Source organism: Cibotium barometz, chromosome 1, assembly GCF_041138505.1.
Source record: "Cibotium barometz isolate CiBa-2024 chromosome 1, ASM4113850v1, whole genome shotgun sequence".
In the NCBI taxonomy this organism is placed as follows: Eukaryota; Viridiplantae; Streptophyta; class Polypodiopsida; order Cyatheales; family Cibotiaceae; genus Cibotium; species Cibotium barometz.
In genome coordinates, this window is record NC_141046.1 from 25272272 (window position 1) to 25298267 (window position 25996).

General features: G+C 38.8%; 1 protein-coding gene across 2 annotated transcripts; it reads left to right on the plus strand.

Moving 5' to 3' along the window:
• The first annotated feature begins 11296 nt into the window (after positions 1–11296).
• Positions 11297–14584, plus strand: LOC147641780 (uncharacterized). Of its 2 annotated transcripts, XM_086799640.1 has the most exons (3): positions 11297–11555; positions 11901–13948; positions 14076–14584. In XM_086799640.1, exons 1-2 carry the CDS (start codon positions 11512–11514, stop codon positions 13486–13488), a joined length of 1632 nt encoding a protein of 543 aa, XP_086655766.1. In that variant the 5' UTR covers positions 11297–11511; the 3' UTR covers positions 13489–13948; positions 14076–14584. The 2 variants fall into 2 exon arrangements, with proteins under 2 accessions (XP_086655766.1, XP_086655756.1); XM_086799630.1 differs by having other exon boundaries at positions 11304–13948; positions 14076–14256.
• Positions 14585–25996: the final 11412 nt, after the last annotated feature.

Sequence of the window (25996 nt, forward strand, 5' to 3'; positions counted from 1 at the left end):
GATATGGCTAAGAAATGGTCTCTTTACATTAGATGGATGTAAAGAATGTCTTTATACACTTACACACCTCGAGTTTGTTTGTAGGTTATGTAAAGCCTTGTATGTCTTGAAGCATGCACCTGAGCATGCTCATAAAAGATAGGAGATTATCTTTTCACCGACAAGAATAAGAAGAAGAAGGAAAAACACATCAAACTTCTGTCAGCGTTTTCCGTCGAAAACTTTCTTTGAAGCTTTGGAGCAGTGAAGAAGAGGTAGGGGAGTGAGCTTCTAAGATGCGTCTCCGTATCCCCACAACAAAAGGAGGTGAGAAGCAGGTCGTCACAAAACGAGGTGAGAAGCAGGTTGTCACAAAACGAAGCCATCCATTTGTCCATCTCAAAAGCGAGCGTCATCGTCCATCTACTATAACATCATCATCCGTCCATTGTCACTGCCACCACCGTCCATCCGTCTGCAGTGCCGTCGCCTCCGTCGACATGGGACACCTCTACCTATTTGCCATCTTATTGTCTTGTGTACAATAAGCATAGTTCTTCAATTGCACCAGCAAGTTTGGCAAAAATTGGTTGCAGTATCATTTTCTTCTCACTGCACAATGAAGAGCGACTACAACGTGCCATCGGGTAACGCAGAGGGCGAGCGCAAAACACGCAAGTAGACTACATTTATTTTTTTTAAAGAAAAAAACTTTTAATTATTTATTTTATAAAAACCTTTTATCCAAGGTACTTTTACCATTCTCTAAGGTTTTTGAAACCCTTGGCGGAGGGTTCTTCGAAAGGTTCCTTTAAGCCTTTCTACAAGGTTTTCTTTAAACCTTTTGCTCTAAGGTTCTCAACTGTTTTTTTCTCTAAGCATCAAAATTTTTTTTAAAACCTTATTTATCTCAAGCTCAAAGAAATTATTTTGTGCCATTCTCACTTGGAAAGTGCAAGGTATGCACAATTTCTAAAACCAAGCAAAATCGATGCATCAAGCATGAAATCCAATCCTAAATATTTTTGATGAACTCATGTGCATGGAAATCATCTACCGTATTGTAATGGAGTTAGACGTTGCCCTTGTGTTTATAAACAAGTGGTAAGACCTCTCCTAAATCAATGTTCACATTAGTGTATGTATTTATGCATCATGATGAAGTTGAAGGTGGAAGCAAGAAGCATATTGAGAAGCACATGCATAAGCTATTTAAACATGGGTGGCATCCTTGTGTTGGTCTATGTGGCAGACGGACTAAGGAAGCTAACATGATTGGAAGGAGACATTTACACATGAAGCGTGTCTACCATGAGAAAGGATTGGAGAAGCACAAAGATGCAACCAATAAAGCCAATGTAATGAAGAATGGTATATCCAAATGCCACTTGAAGATTGTCTTTTACAAGAAGATGGTTCAAAGCGAAGGATCAAGGGTTGTGCACGAAGCCACTATGGAAGAGATGGTAGCAAAGACATTACTAAGGTTGAGGGGAATTATGTAAATTCCTCTAATGTTCTTGATGTGAGAAACTCTTCTAGTTAAGGAGTGAAGCATGTTTGCTAGAATTGGGAGTGAACCATATTCCTCTATAATTCATCACTTTTGTAAAAGCCTAATTAAAGGCTACCTACCTTGTCATCTATCCTATGGTTGAGAGGGGGTCATTTGTTCTTGTATGTCCAATGCTCACCTTGCTCCATGTTTGGCATTGTCCTATGGTGGCATTGAGAGGGGGTGTTGAAATATATGATGTACAAGTGCTAAAGGGTGAGAGAAAGAGGTCATGTAGGTGTTATGTGAGTGAACTTTCTTGAGAATTTAATTATATTTATTCAATAAAAATTATAGTTAGAAATGAGAGTACATGAATATCCCTAAACAATTAGAGAAATATAAAGAAAATAAATTTATGATAAAAATAGCATATTTATGATAAAGATCCTCAAAAAGTAGGTCGATTTTTGCATACAGTTGAATTTAGCAAAACGGCTCGTTTTAAGTTGTAGACCAGGCCTATTCCCATAATTTTAAGTACCAACTAGACTATATTCTGAAGAAAAACCAGAGAGATCCAGTGGCTACAACTTGCAAGCCTGTACTTGTATACAAGGAGTCAAGACAGGCTGAGACAAGCAAACGTCTATAGAGAGTATTAATTCTCTTACTGTTTTCCTTATATGGTTCAGTTATTTCATGAGAGAGAGAGAGAGAGAGAGAGAGATTAAACATAGTTTGTAAGAATTGCAGGTTCCTTGGATGAAGCTCTCTTTTCTTTCTATGTTCTCTTTTCTCCTCTGATGAGAAGATGTATGATTGTATCAAATTACTTCATACCTTAATAAATCATTGAAATACTCATATGTGAGACCGCAGGTCTTACATATGGGGGGGGCAGATTGGACCCAATGCTTTTGTCTTGTGTTCATAAATATTTTTTCGTTTAAGTTTTCTATTTAATTCTTCTTCTAAGGTTGATGTATTAACTTGTAGTTAACTTATTTAAAGTAATTTATAAAATTTGTTGAAATCTTGTACTTGGAGAAAAGGTCCTGTGTAATAGTGGTATCAGAGCCACAGGCTAAGTACAAGATCTTTTCACATGCTTAGGAAAAGCAAATCAAAGATGTGGGTTATGGACTAACGTATGTGCTTTTACTATTTTGCAGAACATCATTGCAATCAAATCTATGTAAGGTGCTACCTTTCTTCTCTTAACTCAATCTTATGATGATTGCCAAGTTTCATATTTATTATTCAAGTTTATTTTAACTTCAAATAGGAATTAATCTTTTCATCATTATCTCCTTTGACATTAAGGTAAGCACATATATCTAGACTTGTTGATTTGAGCCATTTCAAACCTAAGGATTGCTTTCCTCAAATTTGAGAGATTCTTGCTATAAATATCTTATAAAGGTATTTATACAAGCCTTATTGAAATTATGCCTTACATTTTGTACAAGTTTATTTTGTTCAGCTTAATTTGACCTATCTTTCTTTTATGTCTTGAACTTTGTTATTTTCATAATGATTCACATCTCTTGGAGTGTTAAATTATTTTGACAGATAATTTCAATCACACCACAACAATGGAGAACAATTATTCTCTATTTGTCAATTCTTAAATGGATACCTGAACGGTTTTGTCCCACGTATCCCAACCTCACCCAATCTTACTTTCAAAACGGGCCAGTTGATATTATGCAACTAAGGACAATTACTATCCCGAGCAGGAGGGATGTCATGGTTTGTTCGTCCATCTTTCTGTGGTTAATTAGGGACAACTAATTACCACTATGTTTGTAGCAGGGCACTTGGGTGATTCCAAATATTCCATGTGTAGGACATATGAAATTAGGGATAGTTGGAACTAAGTATTGAATTTATTACTTATGTGTTGTCGTGTGGACTTTTAGCATGTGTTGCTAACTTGTAGTGTGTTTAAATGAACAACCTTGTGTAGGTGATTGACAGGCTTTGTGCTCGTAAGTTTGTGCTTGTAAGCTGGAATGGCTGGGACGACATGATGGTGGTGATATGGTGTGAGTAATTACCAAGAAGGGTTTTCTCAGCTACACACTGGACGATAGTTGTTTTCTCGGGAAGAGGCACCAATCTGATGTGTTTGATCACCCTTTAGGGTCATTGGAAATACCCATGGCTTAGAGAAAACTGGACTTGAGTACAAGTTAGTACTCATGATTGCTGTCGATGTTAGTAGTTGTGAGCTGCTAACATTATGTGATGGTGGACAACTAGTATAGTTGGAGAGAGTGTGCGCATGTGTTGCTCATTAGCTAGGGTGAATATAGCATGAATATAAGACAATGGATCAAGATGGTTGATATCTTAACAACAATATTGGGCTTTTGGTAACGATGGGTATGCTTCTTATCAACTGTTATTATTTTTTTGAAGAAAAAAAAATATATTTAACAACATGCATACTTTGTTATTGATGGTTTTGGTAGTTCTTTTGTCAAATTTCTAGGCTAAGTTTTGCAAGCTATGCAACTAAGGATAGTTACCCGGGAGGACTGTTATGTGAGTAAACTTTCTTGAGAATTTAATTATATTTATTCAATAAAAATTATAGTTAGAGATGAGAGTACATGAATATCTCTAAACAATTAGAGAAATATAAAGAAAATAAATTTATGATAAAGATCCCCAAAAAGTAGGTCGGTTTTTGCATACGGTTGAATTTAGCGAAATGGCTCGCACGTAAAGTTGTACACAAGGCCTATTCCCGTAATTTTAAGTACCATCTCGACTATATTCTGAAGAAAAACCAGAGAGAGATCCAGTGGCTGCAACTTGCAGGCCTATACTTGTATACAGGGAGTCAAGACAGGCTGAGACAGGCAAACATCTTAATTTTCTTATTGTTTTCCTTATATGGTTTAATTATTTCATGAGAGAGAGAGAGAGAGAGAGAGAGAGAGAGAGAGATTAAACATGGTTTATAAGAATTACAGGTTCCTTGGATGAAGCTCTCTTTCTTTCTATGTTCTCTTTTCTCCTCTGATGAGAAGATGTATGATTGTATCAAATTACTTCATACCTTAATAAATCATTGAAATACTCATATGTGAGACCGCGGATCTTACATATGGGGGGAGGAGATTGGACCCAATGCTTTTGTCTTGTGTTATAAATATTTTTTCATTTAAGTTTTCCATTTAATTCTTCTTCTAAGGTTGATGTATTAACTTGTAGTTAACTTATTTAAAGTAATTTGTAAAATTTGTTGAAATCTTGTACTTGGAGAAAAGGTCCTATAATAGTAGGTGTGAACACACCCCAAATAAAGTGGGCATGTGGGTGGAAAACGGATCTAGGGTTAGCCCAACCCTAGCCCCCCTTGGTGAACCCTATATAAAGGGCAGGGAAGCCTCACTTTTTTGTAACACAACACTTGCAGGTGAAGGTTGAGCCAACTTTGGAGTGGCTGAAATAGAAGGTAATATAGAAGCTTTTTATACATCTTGTGTTCTTGCTCTCTTTCACATATGTTGCTCTATCTTGCCATCAACTATTGCCTCTATTGTGCATACTCTCCATAATTGTGACACTAGTAGTCATCTATGTTGATGACTTGATCATTACAGGACACAATGACATCGACATTGGCATTCATGAGATGAAGTGATAAGATCACATGATGAGATTTGGATTTTATAGAGGCAATATGCTTTGGACATGCTGGCTAAGTATGAGATGACAAGTTATAAGCTAATTGAGTGCCATTGGAGAAGAACACAAAGTTGGCTATAGACATAGGTGATCTTGGAGGATCCTACTATGTAGTACTGGTGCGGCATTGCAAGGAGTTTAATTTACATAGCTATCACTCACCAGGCTAGATTTGAGCTATGTTATTAGGTTGGTGAGTTAGTTTATGTAGGCCTCAAGGAAGCCACAGTTGGATATGGCTAGCAGGATACTCAGGTATATAAAGTCCTTAGTATACTATGAAATTTTTATGAGGAGGCTATAGGTACAAATACATAGATATATAGATATAGATTGGGATGGTAGTGTCTCAGTAGATAGGATATCTATTAATGGCTTCATATTTTATTTTAGGAGTGCTGCTATTAGTTGGAATAACAAGAAGCAACCATTGATGACATGGTAGGCATAATCCGTGACATGACAGCCATGATCGATGACGTGGTAAGCATCATCAGATGACACAGTGAGCATGATCAATGACATGGCAAGTGTGATCGATGACATGGTATGCATGATCGGTGACGTGAGTCCTGATCAATGATGACATGGTAGACATGATTGATACATGATGGGTGGCATTTACGGGCGTGATCGATGATGTGGAAGGCATGATTGGTGATGTCGTGTGGGTGTGATCGATAATGTCGCAAGGCATGATTAGTGACATGGCATTGGGCATGATTTGGCAAGCATGATTGGTGACGTGTTGGTGGGTGTGATCAATGACATGGTGGTGAGCAAGTGTGAACAATGGCATGTTCGGTGATGTGGTAGCCATGATCGGTGGCATGGTAATCACGTGCCGTGATGATTCCTTAGATTGCAAATTCATGTTTTTGGGTAAAACCTATATAATGCCTGCTGAGGCTATAGCCATGCCTCCTCCTTTGCCAACTCAAGCATGTTAAAGTGTCCATCTGATTGGATGAATGGGAACCTAAGAGTCCACACAACTAAACCTAAACATGAAGAGGAGGATGATGACCCATGCCACATTGAGCGCTCTCCCTTCATAACCAAAACCAAAGGATTGCCAAAATGAATGACATGTTACCTATAGTGTACAAATCAATCATATGTTACGTATCATGTACAAAAACGAATGATCTTCTCTGTGACCTTGAATGGTGGTGTTGGTGTCAACATAATCACATGATCCATGCCACATTGAGTACCCTTTGTAACCAAAACTAAAGGTTTGCCAAATGTGCCCATGAATAAGATGGGCCACTTATTTTAAAGCAAAAAAAAAAATGAATGACTTGTTACTTATCATGCATAAAGGAATGACAATCTCCATGACCTTGAATGGTGGTGCTGCCGATGTCAACATAATCACCAAGGATTGGAGATTATGAGGTCTAGAGAAGCCCACTGCTCATAGTAGGCACAAGCCTTGTGGTCAAGCTTGCCAGCAAACATAGCCAAACCCTTTCTACCACACATTTGTGGTGATGGATTTCCACCATGATCCTTGGAATGCCTTACATGAGAGAAGCAACATTGGTTCACAATTGAGAAACAAATCACATCTACATCTGCAAAGGCAACCAATTCGTGAAAACGAAATGATCATTCCATGTGTTGAGGCATTATCTCGTCAATGAGTCCCGCACAACTATCCACAGAAAATAAAGTAAATAGGCTTAGCCTAAGTGTGTGCATCTTTGGGAAAAAAATTAAATTAAATGATTTAAGGTTCTAAGGTTGAGTGAAAAACCATGGTTTGGATTAAGGTGGGAAAGTGGAAAGTAGCTTGGGTACTCACGGTTTTGCCAAGATGGTTTATGGAAAGTGGAAAAAGTTGATGGTTTTAAGTATAGCTAGTGGTTTGGTGGTGCTAAGCTCCCTTAGGTTTAGTTAACTTAAGAAACTTGAGTTCCATATTAGATAGCCCACAAAAATGTAAAGCATGCATGTATACATGAAGCTTGAACTCCCAAGAACTAGGCATTAACTCATAGAGCATTTGTGGTGCATACATAGGGTATAACTCCTATAAAAAACCCCTCCCCCAAGCTAGAAATCCACAATTTTTTCTAAGTACTTCTAGGTTGCCATAATCATCATATACTTCTTCTTACAGTGAGTACTACCTATCCTACTTAGCCTAGGTACTTTTACCTTGAATTATGAGAATTTATTACAAATTGTTGGAGCTTGTGTGAGCATAAAAAGAGAGGAGAAAAACTCGTAGACTTCTTAGAGGCATGGAAAGTGAAATTCATCAACCCTACAATACTTTTACACATTATTCAAGCTTTACGTCGAGTAAGATTTGGTCTTTATATTCAAAATTATCATTTTCTACGCCAAATTGATCCTTTTGTCTATTTTATGCCAAATTGATCCTTTTGTCTATTCTATGCCAAATTGATACTTTTGTCTATTCTTTTCCATAAATGTAATTCTTTTAAAAAATTTCAATTATGTGTAAATGTTTAGAGGAAAATAAAAATATGATTTAAGTGTATGCACCTAGTTTATAATTGATTTAGACCTTTATCCTTTGACCATACGAATTCAAAAATGACTTAAAATCATCCCTTTAGGACAAATTAAATTCTATGGTTATTTCAAAAAGACAAAGAACCAAGCTAATTATTTTTTACCTTATCCTTGAGACCTATATTTAACACTAAGGGTTGACCTTAGCAAATTAAGGGTTGACCTTAGCAAATTAAGACTAAGAGTTGACCTTAGCAAATTAAGGGTAGTTTTCACCTAAAGGATAGTTTTAGGAAAACTTTATGCAAGAGCCTAAAGCTGAAACCTTAGGGAAATTTTCCTTAGACCATAAATCCATAGTATAGACCTAGTTTAATTTTTTGGCTATCTTGTAGAACAAACTATGCCCATAGGCATCGTTTGTTAAATATATTATAAATAAAGCATGGTGGCCTATTAATACATTAATTTAGACCTTAATCAAGCCTAGATTTAGATGGAGATATTATTAGAAGAGACTCATTAGAGAGTTCAATCCAGGTGCACAAGTACACATAAATGTGCTAATTTTCACCCTAGTACACATTAAGTTGGTATTAAGAAAAATGCTATGTGATGCCTTCATATAATCTTAGAAATTCTTTTATCTATGGGGTTATTATATTTAAGAGAATTGTGCACATAAATGTTCATATTATAACCACAGTAATGGTTAGGGTTTACTTCATTCAAATGGATTTTTTTTTTGAATGATAAAGAATGAGTTATGAGAAGAAAGCACGTGGTTGAACATAGCTGATACTTGGAAACCTTAGGGGAGTGTATTATTGTACAACCTTGAGTCCCATAATTCTACAAGATTCTAGAGAGAGGTAGTGAAACTCTAGAGATAAAAGGTAAGGATGTAGAAATTGAGAGTTAGAAAAATCAAGGTCAAAAGGATTTAAGACCTTGAGGGAAGAATAGAGACTAATACCAATTTTTGTTAAGGCCCTAGAGAGAAATCTAGAGCAATTTTTTTTCAAATCATGTTTATAAGTTAACCGGGTGCTATCATCTGCTGACAAATAAGGAGAGCTTATCTTAGATGGATTCTCTTCTAGATTATAAGGCAAGAGAAAGATAAGAACCCCAAAGATTTACTTGGAGACATGAAGTTCGTTGAAAAGCTAGCAATTTGTGATACTGAAATTAAGACCTAAATATAATGATTAGAAAGATGACAAAAACTTAGCTAAATACCTTGAAGAAACAAGAAAAGCCTCAATGATTGAGAAAGGTTTGGAGATTTTAAGCAAAAGTGTGTCAAATGATCAATTGGAAACATGTAACCTTGGATAGAAATTAATAAAAAGACATTGACTAAGGCTCAAATGATCAAATTAGAAACAAGTAACCTTGGGACTTAACATAGAAATTAAAAAGACTCGAAAATGTTATTCAAAGGCTTGGATGGATAATTGTTGGATCGAGAAACACATTTGGAGATTTGATGGAGGACCGAGACTGTCTCATCAGAACTTACAATGGTTTACCCCATTTCATAATGCATGCATGGTGCATGGTTGCTTGATCATGTTTGAAAATTATTTAAATATTGTTGAAATATACTTAGTGGAAGTATTAAAATACTTAGTGTTGAACTTGTGAAGGTACCTCATAAGTTGATATGATGTCGGGTGGCTGTCATCCGAGTGGTGAATCCTATCACAAAGATGGTTGGTCTGAGACCTTAACCCATCTCGGCAAACATGGGTGTGCTCTTGACATACTTGGTGTGAGGACAGAGGCGGCCCTAGAGGGTATTGGGCCATATAAGAAGGAAAGATATATAGCTAAACAAAGATCAATAAACATGGCAATAGATAGAGAATTTAAAATTCTGAGACAAGTACAATGTGATGGTCCATGCGCTCTCAAGGAGAGCTTAGATGGCAATCTAGAAAGACTCTAGATAAAGGAAGAACTAAGTGTAGAGGGTGTGGATACTCACAAGCATTGGGTACCTTAGCTTGTGGTGACAACTATATCCATATATAGTGGTGTGGTAGATGCATATACAATGCGGGCAGTTATGCATATACAACGCGGGCAGTTATGCAACATAGACACGATCACACCACCCTCAAAATGCGGCCAACCGACCATCACCCATAATAATGAACCCATATCATCAGGGCCGGGGGCTCCCATGCCAAAACCCTTGCCCCTAACCATCAAAGGTTATAATAACGATCCCATCAACGTTTAAATCGGGTTCCCACCAAAGACATGTGCACCAATGGCTTCTCCTCATATAATGGGGGCCTTTACAAATGTGCAGCAAACATAGATATGAGATACATATTGAGAGGCATGCATTGAGTATACTAACAGGCTAGGCAGGTTTGGTCAAGACCTACGCATAGCGGTCACAAGACTTTGGTGTGAATGTAACTTGGAGTGTTCATACCTTGGGAAGGATACAACCATAAGAAGCGGCTCCTACTGATCTAGATGTGAGACTTGTGGGCTCGCCCAACGGTAGCACAAGTTGGAGTGCTTGGGTTGGCTAGGTGCATATCTTCATGGTTCAAGGAGTAAAGACATGGTGTGAGGAGATATTTTGATACATGTGATATTATTACTATTTTTATTGCTTTGAAAAATTTTTAGTACATAGTCAATTTTTAAAGAATTGCATGCTATGAAGTGTGTGCATGAACCATCTTCCAACACATTTCAATTTTGTGTGTGAGTAATAAATGAGGAATATCAATTATGGGTGTGTGAGTGCATGCCGGCTCCATAGGGTGGCAGGCTAGACCTAGGGGATTAGATGGCGTCTAGGCTATGCTTATGAATTTGGTCGAAGTAGAAATTAGATATAACACCGAAAAACGAGAGGCCGGGTGGACCCAAATAAATGGGTGCTTTCCAAACAAAATCGAAAATTTGTTTGAAAAACTTAGTAAACTTGGGTAAAATGGGATTTTTATTCTAGAAAAATTGAAAACTCGAGTACAAACATCACTTCTATGGAGGAATCGTACGCATTTTCTAGTGCGAAGTTTGTTCTAGAACAGTTATGAGTAGCCATGAGAGAAGTTGGTGGAATAGCTCACATTAGGATAGTGTCGTTAGCAATCCAAGTGAGATGCTCTACCCTTACGTTAGTCTTCCGATTAGTCTTCCGCTATACCTGTTTTGAGTTTTTGTAAGAGAAGGGGGTCTCACAACAATACCTTCGAGTCCACATACTAGTATTAAATGCTAAATTAAAAAACCAAGAAAAACAAGTAAAGCTATTTTGTGAGCATTGTAACACATATTACACTCTATAAGAAAGTTATGAAAAGCTTGTCATAGATTTCAGCACATTGAAAAAAGATCACATGAAAAGGGAAAAATAGTTACCGCTTGAACCATTCCCATAGGAGGACCAAAAATTAATGAAAGGGCATGGGTTTGGCGCAGGTTTGTAGGTTCGGCTTAACCGAGAAGTACCTCTTCAAAATTTTAATTTCCTCTTCAGTTATATTTAGATTTAAGTATAAAGAAAAAACTTTGTTCAAAATTATAATTTCCTCTTGTTGAAAAGGATTGATGTAAGGCTCCCTAAAAATAATTTCCCGAACCCTCAACCCTCATCTAAAACTATGGTTTTGCACTACCCTATATCCGGGCGGATTAGTCTGAACATGGGCTCCATCTCTTCAATGGGTTTCCCCTGTAAGGGTTTAGGGTTTATGCGAAATTCAAATTAAATAGCTTTCAAAGCGCAGAATGGGAGTTCAGTAGACCTCGGAGGTAGCTCGGGGTCATTGAGAAATGTCTCCAATTGGTAGTGCTGCGAGTCCTTGATGAGAGTAAAGCACTGCGGAAGGCTCATCTTTTTAAAGAGCAGGTACTCCCATCAGCAGATTTTTTCTTTACCTTCTGTTGTTTTCCTCACCCACATGAATCCCCACAGCCATCTAAAGCACACTGTAGCAGGCAACCCAAACCCACATGATGGTCGCCTCGCCACCCCCCACCCATCACAGAAAAAACCCAGTCAACTAGCTCCACAGGGCAGTTTCCTGCAAGATGTTGATAGCATTTGTCAAGCCCTCTCTATGCCCAAATGGGGTTTCGAAGTAGAGCAGGCATTGAAAGGGTTACCATTTTGTATCACTGCACATCACGTACATGAGGTATTGAAGAGGAAACATAATACAAGAGTAATTTTGTGCTTTTTCTTATGGGTCAGGCTTGTTCGTGGCTACAAGCACAACAATCTGACTTACAATAGTGTGGTTCATATAGCAATCAGGGCTCGAGAGTTCAGATTTCTAGATCAAATTTTCCAGTATTTGCAGGAGGATGGTTGTGTTTTAGGTACCATCACATGCAATGTCCTGATCCAAGGGTATGGCATGGCACACAAGGTTGAGGAGGCGTTTGCCATTTTTGCCCAGATGGATGGACGTGTATTATGCAAGCCTAACATTTGGACATGCAACATACTTCTGCACATTTTGGTTAGGGAGAATGAGCTTGATTGGGTTTGTGAGTTTTACCACAAGATTTTGAATGCTGGGTTTCGTCAGAACATCGTCACTTGCAACATATGGATGCTGTACCTATGCAGGTGTCGGAAATTCGAAGAAGGGTACAAGTGGCTAGAGGAGATGCCCTGTCCGCCCAACTTTGTTACTTACAGCACTTTGATCGATGGGCTTTGCAAGGCAGGTAAAATGGTTGAAGCCAACTCTCTTTTTAGCCGGATGTTGGACAATGATATATCTCCAGATGTGTTTGTGTTCAGCTCCCTTATTGATGGATATTGCAAGGCAGAGCTATTAGACGAAGCATGGAAGATGTTCAAACATATGGATGCCAAGGGGGTTAAACCCAACATTGTCACATACACCACCTTAATCGATGGCATGCTAAAAGCAGGGAAGACAGAGGGGGCTCTTGGACTTTTGGAGTATATGCAGTCTACAGGGTGTGTTCCAAATGTGTATCTATGCACGGCAAGGATTGATTCTCTATGCAAACATGGGCATTTGGATGCTGCCCGCAGTTTGCTGAAACACATGGACGAAGTCGGCTGTGCACCGAACACGGTAACGTATTGTGCTCTAATTGATGGGCATTTGAAAGCTGGTCATGCCCATGAAGCCATGGAACTGGTGGGTGAAATGAGCACCAAAAGTTGTACACCCGATGCTTTTCTGTACTCTTCATTGGTCTATGAATTTGGCAAGGCAGGTGAAGATGCCAAAGCAAAGCTGATCTTAGAGGAGAGTCTGGTTAAACAGTCTGCACCGGATGTTTGGATTATGAACTGCTGGATGAGTGGGCTCTGCAGGTCTGAGAGAGTTGATGACGCTTACCACCTCTTCATCAATCTAAAAGCTGAGGGTTTTGAGCCCAATACTATTACCTACAACATTCTGATCACTGGGTTTTGCAAGTCAAGCAGGGTGGGTTATGCCATAATAATGTTTGAGGGAATCATAGAGAGGAATTGCCGTCCAGATCTTAGCTCTTACACAAATATTATCAAAGGTTATTGCAAAATTGGTGCAGTGTCTCATGCTTCCAAGTGGTTGGTTGAGTCCTTTGAGAAGGGGTTTGTTCACATCTTTCGCTTCCATGTATACACTATTTTGGATATATTTGAATTGCGAAGAGCTTATTATGCAAAGTCTTTCTTGAAGTTATTGGGGTCCCATTGCACCTTTAGCGCTGAGGTAGATCGGAAGCTATTCTACAAGTTATTGGATGCTGGGGATGGTGACACAGCTAATAAGGCCGTAGCTAAATGGAAGAGTTTGCGTGGGTGCTGACGGCCAAGTTCTTGACCTTATACTGTGTATCTGGCAAGTGCAAACATGGTTGACATGTGTTTTGTTAGTCAAGAAGAGTATGCATCTGCTTCAGTGAGAGGCCTGCAAACAAGGTCTTTACTGTAACAGTGAAATGAGAGTTCACAATGTGAGCAAAAGCAAGGAGTTTCAGTTAAAGCAGTGTGCAAGTAAAATTAGCAAAAACACTTGGGCGAGAAGGGGTGGGGGTAAGCTACACTCTGGGACAATACGCCCGCCGGTGGTTACAAGAAAGAAGGGCCCCCTCTAGCATGTGCAGAGGAAGGATGCCAAGTTGCCCAACAGTAGCCCTGAATGTGCTCATACTTGCCAGCGTGTGTGAACGAGGTCTGTGCATTTGTGTGACAGTCTTCACTGGAAGGGTTCCCTCTACGGCCTTGCTTTTTAAACACGTTATTTATGCACCTTATTAAAGGTGTTGGTGAGTATATTTTGTTCCATAGTTCATTTTGTGCACTGCATCTAGTGAAGTTCATCCTTTCCTCAAATCTTTTGATGAATTGCACTACCTTGTTACTGCTGATCCCTCTTGTCATACCTTGTTGCAGGTGAAGAGAGTCAAAGCTTCTGGGTTAAACACATGGGTAGGGCTCATGCATAGCCCCAAGGTGTTGCACTTTCTGCAAAGAATTTTTTGAGCTTCTGCAGCACAGACAGCAGACAGCTACAGAAAACCTCAGCCTCCGCCTTCCTTATTTTGCTGCAATTAAGCTGGAAAAAGTTTTTTTCCCCTTTTTTTTTTGGGGGGGGGGGGGGGGGAGGGGGACAAGTGCCCTCTTCGGTATTTATACAAATGCATCCATATAATAGGTCAATATCTGTGTCTGGCCTAGTTGAATGCCGTGATTCATGTATCAAGACTTGAACGTTGAGGTGGAGATATCTTCAAATGTATACTTGGGCTCTTAAGCATGATTGAGACTGGAGTCGATTGGCTGAACCTTGGTGGTACAATAGATGTGTGTGTGCATGTGCGTGAGTGCATGTGTGCAGAAACAATAAGTGTTTTATATAACCCTCTGCATGCAAGCAAATTGGGGGATTTTGTTCTAGTCAATACCCCTGAAGTTTTTTTTCTTCAAAATAGCTGGGTCTCTCTTTTACACACTCACCATAATGGTCTATATGAACACGGAGTTGTCCCTCCCCCCACTGCAGGTGCTTACACAAGGACTGGGCGGGGACTTTTCATAAAGCAAGTTCAGTTGAGGCACATCATTTATACACAGCTCCACCAGAAAACCCTCAAATAGTTCTTGACCCTACAAAAGTGCACTTTGCAATGACTGGTTGAAAATATCCCTGCCCATAGATTTCCGGGAGATGTTGGCTTGCCCATCGTGTTGCTGCTTGATGGGCTCTATGTGGCTGATGAGTCAGTTTACTTTTTTGGTGTGTAAAGGGTGTAGCACTCATCCCACCAAAAGCTTTCCTCATTTGCTGTCTCCAAAAAGGGTTATGGGCACCCTCTTCGTCTGTAAGCTGCCTAGTGCTTTTCAAGAAGCCATGGTGGGCCTGGTGGTTAAGCTGCTGACATGCAAAGGCAGATGCCACAAGTTTGACTTGCTTGAGCCCATTATGCAGTGTCACCACCATCTAGCATTGAATAGGTCACTCATCCACTATATCAACTTCCTTAAATCACCATAGTAAACATTTTTGTCATGCTACTGTTGTTTTGCAACCCTCAGTGAGGTGAGGTAAGACAGAAATATATCATGCAGGATTCTACCTTGTCTATTCAATGCCTGGGCTGTTCATGACGGATGAGTTGTCCAAGACTAGGCATTGAATAGTGGACCCTCGTGTACTTGGGCACAAACTTTGTGAAAGTGGACTTCATTTCTTAGGAAATCATTACTCAGAAAGCTTAATCTAGAATGATCCTGTGAGTCACATATAGTTTGGTATCGTGTGTAGGTTAGCAACTTGTCTGAGGTGACGGGGAATCTTCTGAGTTGAATGCCTCTAATTATCAGGGGGTCACATATTCTTAGGGTTTTTACAGACATGAGCTTAAATGACAGACGGGTGAATGCCTCTGATTATCAGCAGGATAAATACTTAGAATATTTATAGACATGAGGGTAAATGACGGATGGGTGGCTGTTGGACTGGCATGATTGCTTGTCCACCTGAAATCCATGGCTGCAGTTGATTATCTACAATGGTGGGTTTTGGGTTTTGTAAATGCCTCCATATGGTGTAGCCCCTCTGTGTGCTTTTCTTTACTCTACGTTTGTCTATGATTTTGGAGGAGAGTCTGGTTAAAGTCTGCACCGGATATGTGGATCATGAACTACTGGATGAGTGAGCTTTGCAGATCTGACAGTGTACAATGCCTGCCACCACCAATCTAAAAGCCGGGGTCTTTACACCTAATGCCATTACCTATCAGGGTTTTTTGCAGGTGAAGCAGGGTGTTGTATCATTCTTGGTAGCAGGCCTTCTGAACCTTACCACGGTTAGTGACTGGTTCATTCTTATGCTTCATTTGTGCACTGCATCATTAGCCTTTCAGGTTGACTTTATTTTCTTTCCTCCTCGAGCCTTTCAAACTGCACCTACTTTATGGAGGGGTCACGTCCTTCCTGGTTGCAGGTGTCTTTCTGCAAATGAAATGTCAAAGCGGACAGTTGCAGGGCCTTTTGGAGAAAGATTGATCAAGCTGCTGAGTGCCTATTTCTAGTAACGGTTGTCTTCATGCATATATCAAAGGTCACAATGCTCAGCTTTTACTGTTATGGGCATTGGATGCTTCTGTTGGTGCAGGTCCTGTATATAGATAGATATATATATATATATATAGAGAGAGAGAGAGAGAGAGAGAGAGAGAGAGAAGATGACGGCCAGCCCACTAAGGGGATGAAGGGAAATCAAAAGCATCATTTCTTATTAAAGTATAATCCTCCTTTTACTACAAGGGATAACCTTTGGCCCATATAGTATAGTAATCATGACACGTATACAAACGATATAGCAAGTAATTAGGTGTGCACGTATGTTTAGCTATACTAATAGAAGTGCCATGTGCTAGACTAAGATCTACAACCATTCATTAATCCTAACACCTAATGTGCCCCTAGCACTTGTCTATGTGAACTTGTGCACTATCCCTACTATGTGATATTATTAGGTGCACATTACACCACTATTTTTTCTAACATTCCCCCCTTAGCGGTTAGGTCATGTGTGGACATGCTTAATCCCAGGCTAATCCTTGATTTGCAAGAGATAGACATTAGGGCTAGGGCAGTAGTTAGGCTCAGAAAGCCCCAATAAAGGCTTAGTGTGGACATAGATAAAGTCCGTCAAGCTTTTCTAGAGGTTTACCTCAGGTCTATCGTTTTTATGTTCGCTAAGGTTAGTCGACAGCAGTTGACCCACAATTTGGTCTGGTTGCCAAGGGAATGTTCATTGTTGATCTCCTCGCAAGGTGGGGCAAGTCATAGGATTCCTTTTTGGGAAGGCCAAAGGCTGTATGTTTTTTTACTAATTGAATATATTGGCTATACAACCATCTCTCTGATAGCCTAGAAAGCATACCAGATAATGTCGGAATGAGTGGAGGTTTAATATGCCCCATGTCCACATACTTTTGAACATGTATGTGACTTTAGAGTGATGGATGTTTTTTACTAGGCATGTCAGATGGATGGATTCAGCGAGCTGCACGAGCAAAGTGTGGAGAAACGCAATTGGAAAAAATCGTGGAAGAAAAAAGCGTGGTGAATGTGGAGTGCAACCTTCCATCACCAATGCCTTTTGCATGTCAAAATTTGGTTAATGACCCAACAGATTGACCTAGGGTATCCGGAATTGCACAAAATTTGATACAGTGAACATTTCTAACATTTAGAAGACTCGTACAAAATTATTTGTAAATTTGGCATCCAAAGGGCCTTCTTCAAAGCTGACAGAGAAAACTTGAAGCTCACATGCAAGTCTTTATCTGGAGGACCACTTGGAACAATCAGTAAACACCTCAAATCATGTCAGAATCATTGGAGGTTTGTTACACATCATGTATGGGCCTTATCAGCATATGTGGTAAATCATGGTAGATATTGAGCACCAAAAGACCCCCTAGTTGATACCCTCTTGCTTCGACACAGAAATGCAGAGACTTCTTGGGCTAGTCTCAACTACCTCAAAAAGCTAAGTATAAAAAATCATTCCATATAAAGTTTCAAGGACCAAAAATACTTGAAAGTACACAAGATTTGGTATGCAAGTGATTTCCAATGTACAGAATAGCCATACAAGAGCAATTACCAATTGGACCTCCGATTTGGTTTTTCTGGACTTGAGAATCCATAAAGAAAAATTAGTGTGTTAAAGGGGTACTTCTACTTGTGTCTGTGTGTGTGTGAGAGAGAGAGAGAGAGAGAGAGAGAGAGAGAGAGAGAGAGGGGTATTAACATCGGTAGAATGCAACACGAGGGCATATACGACCAACGGTGGGACTTAAACTCGTAAAGTATGGATGTAGTCAAAACTCATCTTAAAAAAACAAGCTTTAATTCTAGCATGGTTCTGTGTAATTATGATTATCACATAAAAAGTTATTACCTTCTCAATTGATTTTAGTTCAAAAACTTCAATGTGCAACCTTTGTCACAAGGGTACTTTAGTAGGTTAGAAATGGTAATTGCCAATGTTGTCTGATTTGTCATAAATTTGATATGGTTAAAATACACACTATTGACAACATGCATACATGGCCTTGTCTAAGGATGAAATCATCCAACGTCTCAAACTATTAAGCATGTAAAGCAAAACGCCATTTTTTATAGTTTTTGAGAAAATGTTGGATAGGACAGCCTTAACTTATCGTATGGCCATAACTTTTGATCTAGGACGTCGATTAGCATGATCAAATAGTCAAAAATCAGATACAAAAGACAAGTTATCTATTTGGTGGAGACAATTTACAAAATTGGGCACTCTAGCAAAAGTTACTATTGTTTAAAGAAAGCCATTTGTTATCGGTGCACCTCTTTTTGCCCAAATGTTGGGGCATCACCACTTTGAAATTAATGATTTTTATGGAAGTTTATCTAATTTTAATGAAGTTTTGATGACCCAAGTACTAAACACCACTTTGAAATTAATGACTTTTATGGAAGTTTATCTATTTTTAATCAAGTTTTGATGCCCCAAGTACTAAATGCAAGTTTGCGACCATTGTATATTTGACAATTGTTGCTTATAAGTTGAGGGTAGTGCCTTGATGAGGTCATCTATAATTTGCATTTCGTCCTTTCATAACACCTATGTTTTGACTTCCTTCCCCTTGTTTTTTGATTGGACATCTATTGCTTCTTTACGGTTTCTTTACGGTTTGATGAGGGTAACTAGGTAGCATCATAATAGTTGCCTATGGGGGTCCAGGATTGTTATGCCAATGATTGGTTTTGACTTTTTGTGTCTTTTTTATGGATTTCTTATTTGAAGGGGTTGGTGACCAAGCAATCTCATTGTTAAAATTACAGCAATGTGATGAGCTCTGGTGGATCAAATACTAGAATCAACATCATTAACAAAGAGATTAGATGATAATTAATACGTGATTAGTGAGTAATTAACTGATAGCTTAATGTAAGCATGGATAATAAAAAACTAGCAAATTCTTATTAGGCAAATGCCTCAATTTATAGAGTTTACATCTAAGCATCCAATCTCACTGATTTCTCCTTGATTCACTCCATCTCTTTTGCTTGATTCTCTCCACCTCTCCCAGAATATCTCCACACCTCCTAAATCTCCTCATGCTACCCTTTATTCTCTCCCAATAGATGCTTCTCATCTTTTCACAGGTTCTCTCACATTTACAGATTCTCTTTTATAGTCTCTTGCCAAGGGCTTGTTCCCGCACACATCCTACTCACTTGTATATTTCAACACCTCCCCCCAAGTGAATACTCCTAGCATACCTGGACCTTATACCAAGTTTCTCTCTTACTTAATAGTCCGCGACCAGTGCCTCAAGTCCCTAAACTCATAGTCCTTGAGACTCTCTCTCTCTATGTGTCCAAGGCTACTACAAGTTTCCGTGACCTTGACTAAAGTGCTCACACATACATCTACCACATGGCCTACATCATCAGTGGCTCAGAGGTGGTTTTACTCTGTTGGGGCAGGTTACATTGGGTTGTGGGGTCTCTCTCTCTCTCTCTCTCTCTCTCTCTCTCTCTTCTCTCTCTCAGAAAAGATGATCTGACTCCACTTTCTTAGGAGCCTCCATGAAGTTTGCCGATGTCGTTCCTTCTCCATTGGGTTTGCTGTAGCAGTCTCTTGCCATGTGTCTTGGCTTTCCACAGTTGTGGCAAGTGAAGGTCCTTCCTCCTACTCTGCCTCTTCCTCGTCCTCGTCCTCGAGAGAATCCTTCTCGGGTGAAGAATGCTTTTTCTTCTCCTGCTATTGAGTCGAGCCATTTCTTCTCTTTGCCTCTGGTCTCTTGCTCTAGTAGAGCTCCTTCTATCTCGTGTAGCTTCAATTTAGGTACATTCTTTAGTGTTGCTACAATGTTTTCATATTCACCTTTGTCCACACTCTTCAGAAGCACTGCTAGTGCCTCATCATCTTCTACCTTTTTGCCAATAATGCTGCAAGTTGTTGCTTAATGCTTTTATATCTGTTCAAGTGTGTGATTAAAGGTTCACTTTCCTTCTTATCCAATTTGTAAAATTGCATTAACAGATTTATCTTTGAATTTTTAGCTTGTGTGCCAAATAATTTATTGAGTTCATCCCATGCATCTTTTGCCCATTGTATCCTTGTGATGTGATGAATGATTTCATCATTTAAACTAAGTGCGATAAGTCTCAATGCTTTTTCATTCCTGCTCTTCCACTCATTTTTCCCTCTCACCTCTGGGCATTCATCTCTTTCCTCAACTAGCCCCCATAGATTTTATCTCATGAGCAGATACATGGTTTTTGTCTGCCATGTGTAAAACTGCTCCCCATTAAATTTGGCTATCTCTTGTGCTGTACTCATGATAATGTGAAGGGGGTCTTACCTCTTGATCCAATTTCAAGATTCAAGGACAGTGTCTACCCTTTTATAACTCAATCTGGTGTTTAGGAGATGATTACAACAGATCAGCATAAAACTACCATAAATTACATTAAATCAAGGGTTGTACGGAATGGTTGGAGTATCAAACCATCTCTGAATTGCAATCTGAAGTTATAGGGATCTGTATCAGATATCTAATGGTTAATTTACTAATCAGTGAGATTAATCAATGCTAATCACTATATTTTGGTACAATTGAACCCGAGCAATTTGATCTGGAGCAGCAGAAATATCAAATTTTCTTCAAAAATAATGCGCTTACAGAATCACAATTTTCTTGAGCTGTAGAAGGCGGTTTGCTATGCCGATTTGCTTGGCTGGACTATGGGGAGGCTGGCTATGCATGCCTAGAAGAGCTTGCTATAATGTTGCTCCTGGAGGGAGATTAAGTCCCTCCACTGGCTGGGGGTGTAGTGGGCTACTTGAAAACAACTAAAAAAGTGATTATTTCTTAATCATCTACTAATCCTAATTAGTTAGATAATGGGCTCATAAATTTGATGGATTCTAGGCTAGGCTCTGATACCATGTTAAAATTACAGCAATGTGATGAGCTATGGTAGATCAAATACTAGAATCAACATCATTAATAAATAGATTAGATGATAATTAACACGTGATTAGTGAGCAATTAGCTGATAGCTTAATGTAGGCATGGATAATAAAAAACCAGCAAATTCTCATTAGGCCAATGCCTTAATTTATAGAGTTTACATCCAAGCATCCAATCCCACTGATTTCTCCTTGATTCACTTCACCTCTTTTTCCTCATGCTACCCTTTATTCTCTCCCAGTAGATGCTTCTCACCTTTTCACTCACATTTACAGATTCTCTTTTATAGCCTCTTGCCAAGGGCTTGTTCCCGCACACACCCTATTCACTTGTATATTTCAACAGTTACTGTGTGGGTAAGCTTCTGTATTGATTCAATGTTATCTGTGTGCCTCTTTGAACCTTTATAATTTGTAGAGATAATGTCTTTAGGTAGGGGTTTTTGTTGATAGTGAGCTTTAGGCATTTTTATGGCATGAGGAATCTAGGTATCCTGCTTAGAAAGATTATGCATTTGCTTCTTTGGGACCTAAAATTTATCCTTACATTCAGGATACATCAAAAATTCCAATTGCCTTTTGTCCACCCATAGCGAAGGTGAAATCTAAGTATGCTTGGTGTTAATGGGGGTAATGAAGTCAAGCAAGGAGATTGACTCAACTTTGCTATCCAAAGACATGTTCTTCTAAGTTTTGGTTGTAAAGGTAATAGAAGGGTCCTCTTTAGAAAGCTTAACAGTTACTTTCCTTGGAGATAGATTCAACACTAAGGTGCGATCCATCCAGTCAATATTGCACTTGTTTTGATCCATCCAATTGTGGCTTAGGATCACTTCTTCAATCAATTGCATTCATCACATAGAAACTACCTTTTAAGGTATTATTTCCAATGTGATAATAGTCAAAACCCCTTGGGAAGTACATGCATACCCACTAAACGAATAAATTTTCATGTTAACATCCTTGTAGCTTTGGATGGCTGAGAACTAGCCAAGTTTCTTAAGACATTAAGTTTCTATTTGCTTATGAATCAACCAATCCCAATGTTGTGTAATCCCTATTTTTGTTCTAAACACTGGCTAGAGATGGCTAGGTTTTGTTTCTTTTTCATAAGCATCAAGTGCAATGGTTTCAACCATATTTGCTTCCGAATCAACCAGTCCCAATGCTGTGTAATCCCCATTTTTGTTCTAAACCCTAGCTAGAGATGGCTAGGTTTTGTTTCTTCTTCATAAGTATCGTGAGTGCAATGGTTTCAACCATATTGATTTGAACATGATCTATTAGTTTTATGTGAGACTCATCAGTTCCAAAATTTTGATAGTGGAGCTCCTCATCTTGGATTCACTTTGTTCAATTAATTCCATGAGGAGCATGTCTAAATTACTCGGTTCTCTTCTCCTTTGCATTGGAGATACTTCACAAGATGAGGATTTTTCATGTACAGTGAAGTCTCCTCACCTTGGAATTTACAAATTTGGCTCCATGATTAGCCAAGTTTACCTTTAGCATTCCCTCACCTTTATGTAGATAGATATGATTAGTGGGATTTTTGAAGTCCATGATGATGTATGCTTAAAAGTCATGGTATCCATGAGAATTTGGTTGACCTTCCCTAAAGGCCTTTCAAGTGCTCTATCAACCATTTTTATCAAGACTCTTGTGGGTTCTAGCTCAAAATTTCCCCACTTCTCCCAATGGCAAGATTTTGTGGCGATGCGCACTCCTGCCCCACCATCTAGGATGTTTGAGATCCTTTTTCCTTTGTAGGAAATTGGAATGATTGCATTCATGTCCTCGCCCTCGTAAAATTGGTACTGACCAAGCTTGTTGATTGGAACTTCAAGAATGCTTTTCCTTTCTAGGTCACTTGCCTCATCTATGTCAAATTCCTCTTTGACATCATCCTCATCCTTAGAGTCAAAACACTTGGTGTTGAGACTTCCCTCAAGCTGTTATTCTTTGACATCCTTTTACATTGCAATATTTTACCCAAAGACATAGTCACTAGTGTTGACAAGATTGTTTGCAAAGATTTACATTCCTTGGTTTTTTCTCTTTTTTGGAAAAAAGGAGATAGCATTGGAAACTACTTGGATCTCACCGTGAAAGGTCCCACGTTTTCTTCCTCTGATTTGTGAGTGTCCCTACCTATGTACTAAGGAAGAGTTCCCATTGACCCTGCACAAGAGCACGAAAGGCAATGTCTTATAGACCAGCAGGGTGACATTGCATCAATGAATGATGGGAATTGGGTCCAATGTTGCCATGTGGTATTGGAGGCTGGATCTCTTAGAGGATCCAAAAAGGCAAAATATCAAGAATTGGGTTCCTCAAGGAGATGCATTTCTTTAGGACCATTGAGAGAATCCTCAACTAGGGCATCTTTCTTCAAGATATTCCTTTTCTGTTATTCTTTTTGCTTCAACATTGTTCATAAATTCTTATTTATAATTGAATATAATCAATACTTCACTTTTCAATTTAGGTATGATGGAAAGTGGTGCTAGAGTGCAAGGTTTTAAAGATTTTGCTGGCCCTGTACACACTTAGCTGAGTCTATCTCACTTCATCTTGATCCATGTCATAACTGCATTGATAGGAGTAAGAACAAGACCATCAGATTTTTGGTTTTGCAAAACACCTAACATGTTTAGAGCTACAGTTGGTGCAAGTGTCCTTACATGTTGTGGTAGTCTATAGGGGCAGTCTTTGAGCAAATGATCAATGTCACAATGGAAAGTTCAATGTTATATTCCTTGGGAAGCATAGGGTATATCTATGCACACACAATTGTTTTACCAAATGTTCTCACTTCTAGTAGACACATAATTACTCTTACCATTAGTCTTTCTCAAAGCTTTGTTGAATGTGGATCACACTAGTGCTCATTCCACTTTGCAAAAGAAAGAAGAAAATGCAAGAGAAGAAAAGTAGCAACAAAAGACCAAAGAAAAAGGCAAGAGAGAATGCAGAAATGTAGAAAGAGAAAAGAAAAGAACACAAGCTCATATGTGGTGCAAAACACAAATGGAATCCCCTACTTACTTTTATACAAAATGTAGTGGCTCATTTCACAATTCATAAAAGGGTGTCCTTCAGATCCCTCATAAGAGTGAATGGGTGGAAGGCAATTGGCATTAGTTATAACATTAGTTTTGCATTAGTAGTTTAAAATTAGTCTCCATCTCTTTATTAAGTTCTTGTTCCATGAAGATCCTAATATTTGTGAGTTCTACATCTTTTCTTGTTGAGTTTAAAATTACTAGCCATCTCTTCTTGTTGTGTTCTTGTTCTGTGAAGGTTATATTATTTGTGTTAATACACACGCTCTGTATTTTCTTTTAAAAAAAACGCCTAGCTAGCTGCTTTAAAAAACTAACTAGGTGGACTGAGAGCCCAAGGAGCTCAAGTGATGGTAGAGGAATTTTGTGCTCAACGAGGCTGTCGGAGGTACCCACCAAGGTGACCAAAAGCCATGATATTGTTGATGAATCGAGGCTAGATGGTATTCCTATATCATGATGCTTGTATAGGATTTTCAAAGACATGTGATTTTGGTTTCGACAAAAGATTATTTGAATTAAAGGGACTATTTTTAAATGAAATGGGTGTGTGCGTAAATCATTGTGGTGGTGTGTGTGAGTGAAAGCATAAGTGATTTCAATTATGGGTGTGGGTGAGTTCAGACCGGATCTCCAATACTAAGTGGTTGGCTAGACCCAAGGATTTGGTTGGGGCTAGACTTGGTAAAGAATCTTGAAGAATAAAAAAGGAACAATGAGACTATATAACCTAACTGGAGGAATCACCTCCTTTTCCTGACTAGTGAAATTCACTAGGTCGCTAAGAGGAGCCACTTGGGTTAGTCACTTGCCTAGGATAATGTCAAGGCGAGGCCTCGAGTAAGTCGCTCTATCGAGAGATAATACTTTCACTGACCAATTATTATAAGATTGGAACATGGGGTAGGGGTCTTACATCTCGTATTAGAGCATTGAATAACATGAACTAGAAAAATAAGGACATAAACATGGAAACTAATGCAAACTCTAACTTGTATCTAGTATCGAAACATGCAACTAATAACATAAATTTAGAAATAGTATGCATGCTAGAGCATAATTCAACTTTTGAAATAAAAATTCATAATTGGGCTTCTTCTCTGATGTCACTGCATGTTCTCTCCCAAAAGGACTAGATGATTGCTTTCTCCTTCATGCACCTTACCTCCAAGAAGGAGGAGGATGAGCATTTGATGTTATGTCATTATGAGGAGATGTTCTTTCTGACTTAGGCTACCCGACGACAAAAGTGGATCTTCGATAAAAAGAAGATCCATGCCTTGGCTGGGGTGGTGGAGCGGTTTTGGAATTCTTGTGTGATCAAGCTGTCGATTGGGAATATTGAGATGTTAAACCAAAACATAATCATTTACCACGAACTAGAAGAGTAGAGAATTATTAGATAACACCTCAGATAATGATTAATTTTGTGGTGAAATCATAGAGCTTAGACAACTGTTACCAGCCTATAAAATTATCATCCTAGGAGAAATTAGGATTCTCCGATATTTGGAAGACTTTTAGAAAAAGTCACGATGATGCTTTTTGTAACAATCTAAGGCTCCCCTTTTTTGGAAATATGTGTATATATTTTGCTTAAGAAACTTTAAATTGGGATTCAAAAAAAAAAACTAAAAATATGTGCTTTCATCCCATACCATGATGGCACAAAACCAAGTTCTCGTCTTGAAACAACATGCGGTGTAGATTGCATTTCGGTACTTAGCTAGCAAATGAATGAAAGGCCATTGAATTTTTCCTAGAGTGTA